At 41.8% G+C, this 5,005-nt stretch overlaps 1 protein-coding gene across 1 annotated transcript; it reads right to left on the reverse strand.

Moving 5' to 3' along the window:
* Window positions 1-649: 649 nt before the first annotated feature.
* Window positions 650-3,954, reverse strand: LOC110319054 (seminal vesicle secretory protein 2-like). The gene is made up of 4 exons (XM_021194466.1): window positions 3,792-3,954; window positions 3,047-3,546; window positions 2,047-2,659; window positions 650-949 (listed from the first exon to the last, which is right to left on the reverse strand). Exons 1-3 carry the CDS (start codon window positions 3,862-3,864, stop codon window positions 2,087-2,089), a joined length of 1,146 nt encoding a protein of 381 aa, XP_021050125.1. The 5' UTR covers window positions 3,865-3,954; the 3' UTR covers window positions 650-949; window positions 2,047-2,086.
* Between the last annotated feature and the right edge of the window lie 1,051 nt (window positions 3,955-5,005).

The following is a 5,005-nucleotide window of genomic DNA, read 5'->3' on the forward strand; positions in this document are numbered from 1 at the left end:
CCTCTGTCCATTCTGCTTTAAGACGGCAGAAGAATTCTTGTGTGTCCATCCAGAGGTGGTACCCAAATCTTTTGAATCTACAGCAAAGGAGAGCTTCCTCTTTGTACCTAATGAAGTGACTAAACCTTCCAGAACAAAAGTAGCAGTAGCTCTGTGACCTGCACATTCGGCTCTGTGCCTGTGATACCAGGGGCAAGTCTTATCAAAAACACTCTTCTTTTTCCATAAGTATCAAATGTATTCGTAAGCAACCTGTCAGCCCAAGTCCTAGGCTGTGGAACTACAGAAGTATGATAGCCTTACTTGATTTCACAGAGTTAAAGATAATTGGAGGAAACTTTCCCACGTGGAAATGGTGGGCTTATGCCCAGAAAGAAAAACAAATTTAACAGAAAATTGATATGTTTCTTATATTTTTGGTTATGAGCCCAGTCTTTAGTGGTCATTTCTCCAGCTCGAAAATTGATGTTTCCATGGTGGTGTTGGAACTGGAAACCAATCCCCTTGGGCCCATGATCTTTTGACTCTGACTCTCAGTTTCTAAAGACCCACTAGAAAAAGAGTTGTAAGGTATTTTAAGGTTGATTTTAGGTGACTCGCGGGACACCTGGCATAGTTCTAGCAACTTCTTTAGAGCCCAGACATCTACAAATGTGGATTTCGTTGCTGTTTACCCCAATGCCGTACAACCGTCTCTTCCTTTTGGAACTGCCCATCGGGAATATTCCCAAATGCAGACATCTGCAGGAATCAGATCGCAATGAACAAGTACAAGTGATGCAGAAAGTTATCTTTTTATTGGAAAGCAAGTGTTTGAGGAAGATCCAGGGCCGGAAGTCCTACAGAAAAGCAAATGTGAGTAGAGGGTTGTCCATGAACCAACCATCTGGGGCGACACTGCAGTCTGCATCTTGAAGGTATCATAGACTTGACTCTGGTGAGGCGAGTCCTAGAATGAGAAGAAGTGTCAGTGATGTGAGGGCAGTCAGAAGTTGAGGTGTAAATGAGCGGATTTTCTGCCCCTTTCAATTTTACCAGAGCCACTTTCTACAAATTGGGGTGCTCGGTCACTAATGGCTCCAATCAATGGACCCTAAGTGGTGTGTCCATGGTTTTTGTTGCTCTCCCTTTCTTAAAGCAAACAAGGCGGTGACCATTGTCTTTCTTCTGGGGTTCAGATTTCACTCCCTATGTCACAGGTATCTAGCAGCAACCTACGGACCCTTAATAACCTGTGCTCACTTTCGGGGTCTTCCTGCATCACAAGCACGGATTTAAGGCCACACAACCCAAAACCCTTTTACTTTGTTCTTTGAGAATCTCATACACATACACAGCGTGCTCTGATTACTGCCAGTCTCATCATTTCCTGTATCCGGTCTCATCCTGATCACCTCTACTCCTCCCTACAAGTCCCTTTCTCACAATCATATCTTTTTGGTTTTGTTTTGTGACCAACTGAGTTTAACCAGGGCTACCAACACGACTTCAAGTCTGGACTGTCTGTTGGAATTTCACAGGCTCACCACTGGGAGTACAACTGAATATAGCATCTGCTCCAAACAGATCTTTGTAATCATATCTTCCATCTGGTGGAAAAAGCAGCTAATCCTGAAGCTCCCAGTTTGTGATGGAAAGCGGAAGTCACAGGGACTCAAGAACACTCACTGGTGTGGAGAAAGAACTCACCTGCAACAAATTCCTCGCACCAATATAAGCAAGAAACCAATTTTAAGAACAAACAAGATTGTATTATGCAATGATAAATATGATTGCATAGGTGGTACACATTTAATAAGCTAAAAACTATGTTCAGAAAAGCACTGAAAAGTGTCGCCTTAATGTAGTAATACAGGACCTAGCTTGCTTACTGTACACGTGCTCATTTTATCAGGGGTTGCTTTTCATCTTTCTAAAAGTTTGTAACAATAATACTTCTACTGATAGTAACAAATGGGTATCAGTTCCATAGTGGACCCAGGACTTCTTTATATACCACAAATAAAAAATTGGGATAAATATCTTTCCTACTTGGTAGAAACATACCTTGATATTGATCTTGGTCTTTAGTTGGTCAGTGAATATGTTATCCCTTAAGCTGAGCTTGATATAGGCCTGCTCCTCCCTTTGTGAAATAGTTATCTTGATTAAAATTTTTTCGTTGTTCTTGTAATTTCTTTCTGTATTGCTCAAGATATCCTTTATAGGATTGTGAGCGTTCTTGTCCAAATTGCCGTTGTTGTCCGAACTGGGATAAGTCCTCCTCTGTTTTCATCTGTTGGGTAGACTTCTGTTGTACAGAGAGGTCATCATCATTAAATTGTTTCCGCACTTGCGACATACCTTCATCCATGGCAAATCCTTTATGTTGAGTTTGTTGAGAAAAACCTTTGAGGGAATTTTGTTGGCCATAGGACTTTAGTTGGGAACTATGAGATTTTACTTGGCTAAAGGAGGATTGTTGTTGAGATTTTTGTTGACCATAGGATTTTAGTTGGGCACCTTGGGATTTTAGTTGGGCAACTTGGGATTTTAGTTGGCTGAAAGAGTTCAGTTGACCTTCTTCACCATAGGATTTTCTTTGACCATACGATTTTACTTGGGATGCACTGGATTTCAATTGTCCATAGGATTTTACTTGGGATCCACTGGATTTCAGCTGTTCATAGGATTTCACTTGGGATGCACTGGATTTCACTTGCCCAAAGGCCGATCCTCCGGATTTCAGTTGTTCACTGGATTTCAACTGTCCATAGGATTTCACTTGGGATGCACTGGATTTCACTTGCCCAAAGGCCGATCCTCCGGATTTCAGTTGTTCACTGGATTTCAACTGTCCATAGGATTTCACTTGGGATGCACTGGATTTCACTTGCCCAAAGGCCGATCCTCCGGATTTCAGTTGTTCACTGGATTTCAACTGTCCATAGGATTTCACTTGGGATGCACTGGATTTCACTTGCCCAAAGGCCGATCCTCCGGATTTCAGTTGTTCACTGGATTTCAACTGTCCATAGGATTTCACTTGGGATGCACTGGATTTCACTTGCCCAAAGGCCGATCCTCCGGATTTCAGTTGTTCACTGGATTTCAACTGTCCATAGGATTTCACTTGGGATGCACTGGATTTCACTTGCCCAAAGGCCGATCCTCCGGATTTCAGTTGTTCACTGGATTTCAATTGTCCATAGGATTTTATTTGGGACACACTGGATTTCACTTGTCCAAAGGCCGATCCTCCGGATTTCAGCTGTCCACTGGATTTCACTTGGCCATAGGATTTTATTTGGGATTCTTGGGATTTCAGTTGGGATACTTGTCCATTACGACAAAGTGCGGCCCCTTTGACACTTGTATGTTCTTGTGAAACACGTGTCTGGGTCATGTCACCACCACCCTGGCCGTATACCCGGCGTTGTGATTGCATGAAAACACTTTCTTCAGCTGCTTCGTCACTTCCTCCTTTGATCCCGAAACTGAGATGGCCTTTCTGACCAAGCAGAAATCCCTCTGATGAGCTGCTCTGGAAGTGACCTTTTATCCCACCTGGTAATTGATGATAAGAATGTTTAAGTTACATAATCTGCACAGTCCTTCCAAGTCTTATTTCCAAAATTTTCCCATAAAACAATTGATGTTCCCACAAGGGTTTTGGGTTTTGGTAGAAAAGAATTAGGTCTCATCAAAAAAAAAAAAATCACCCTATGAAAGGATCTGCTTTTGCCCAGAGTACCCTTAAAGACATTTTCCCTGAGTGACTTTCCCTCCATCCACCATCCCTATACACTCACCATATTGTCCAACCACAGCTGCCTGTCTTTCCAGAATGAGGAGCAGAGAAAGGACGAAGACAGAGGACTTCATCTTGTCAAGAAGGACCTTCACTGTGAGCTGAGCTGACTGGCACGTTTATATCTTCTCCAGCTGGATGTACCATGGATATGGACAAAAGGCACTGACCCCTCCTTTAAAAAAAAATTATCTCTAAATGTCAACTTCCTCCCCTCTGCACAGCTGGGGACATTGGTAATGTTCCCAGGTAATATGCACAGGGACGCAATGTCAGAGACCTTTTTCTATGTCATAAGCCTCAGTAAATCTTTATCAACCCTCTGACTTTATCACATACCCCTTGCAAACAAAGTATGTTTTGTAGTTTTTTTTATGCATTTTCTTTTTATAAGGACATGATTAAACTTTTTATTTTCAAACAAAATCCAGAGTAGAGTGGGGAAGAGATTTTTTTTTTTTAATGCTCCAAGAATAACCAGGGCTGGATCTAATGTTCCTAGTCTCACTGTCATGGAGCTGACACTGCTGAGTGTGCTATCTCACAGAAGCCCATGACATTGCTTGTTTTTACATCGAGTTTGACATAGCTTCTGATTTACATGCAAAGGAGCAGTCACACATATAGAAAGGCTCAGGAAACAATTAAACACAAGGAAGCTCCAAATAGAAAGTGAAGAATCAATGGAGATGAAGATGTGGCTGTGTTGTAGACCCTGGCCTAGCAAGCATGAGGCCTTTGAGTCAAACCCCAGTCCTGGAAAAATAATAACTGGGGCACATTAATGTCCAAAAGTAGCTGTGAGGTATAGAACTATGACTATTGATGTGCCAATGTCTGTATTTATCTAACAGAGACACGGGTGCTTGCTTTTAAGATAAGTTTGTTCTGGCAACATTGACAAGAGAAGATGGCGGTAGCTGTGGTTTGTTAGTGGCAGTGTTTCAAGTAGTCTGTATGTGCAGCGAAATGAGTTTAGGAGTGTGTCTGGAAGGCAAGGTAAGGTGCAGAGGCATTTTAAAGGATGGGGGCAACACAACAGTTAAACGGTGATAGGAATTCCTGATGAAAGAACAAGAGATAGTGTTGGTTTCCTTGCTGAATGTATGTCATGGAATCCAACATAAACTTAAACACAGTATATCTTTTTTAAAAAATTTATTTATTATTATTTTCTTTATTTACATTTCAAATGCTATCCTGAAAGTTCCCTAT

Source organism: Mus pahari, chromosome 3, assembly GCF_900095145.1.
Source record: "Mus pahari chromosome 3, PAHARI_EIJ_v1.1, whole genome shotgun sequence".
In the NCBI taxonomy this organism is placed as follows: domain Eukaryota; kingdom Metazoa; phylum Chordata; class Mammalia; order Rodentia; family Muridae; genus Mus; species Mus pahari.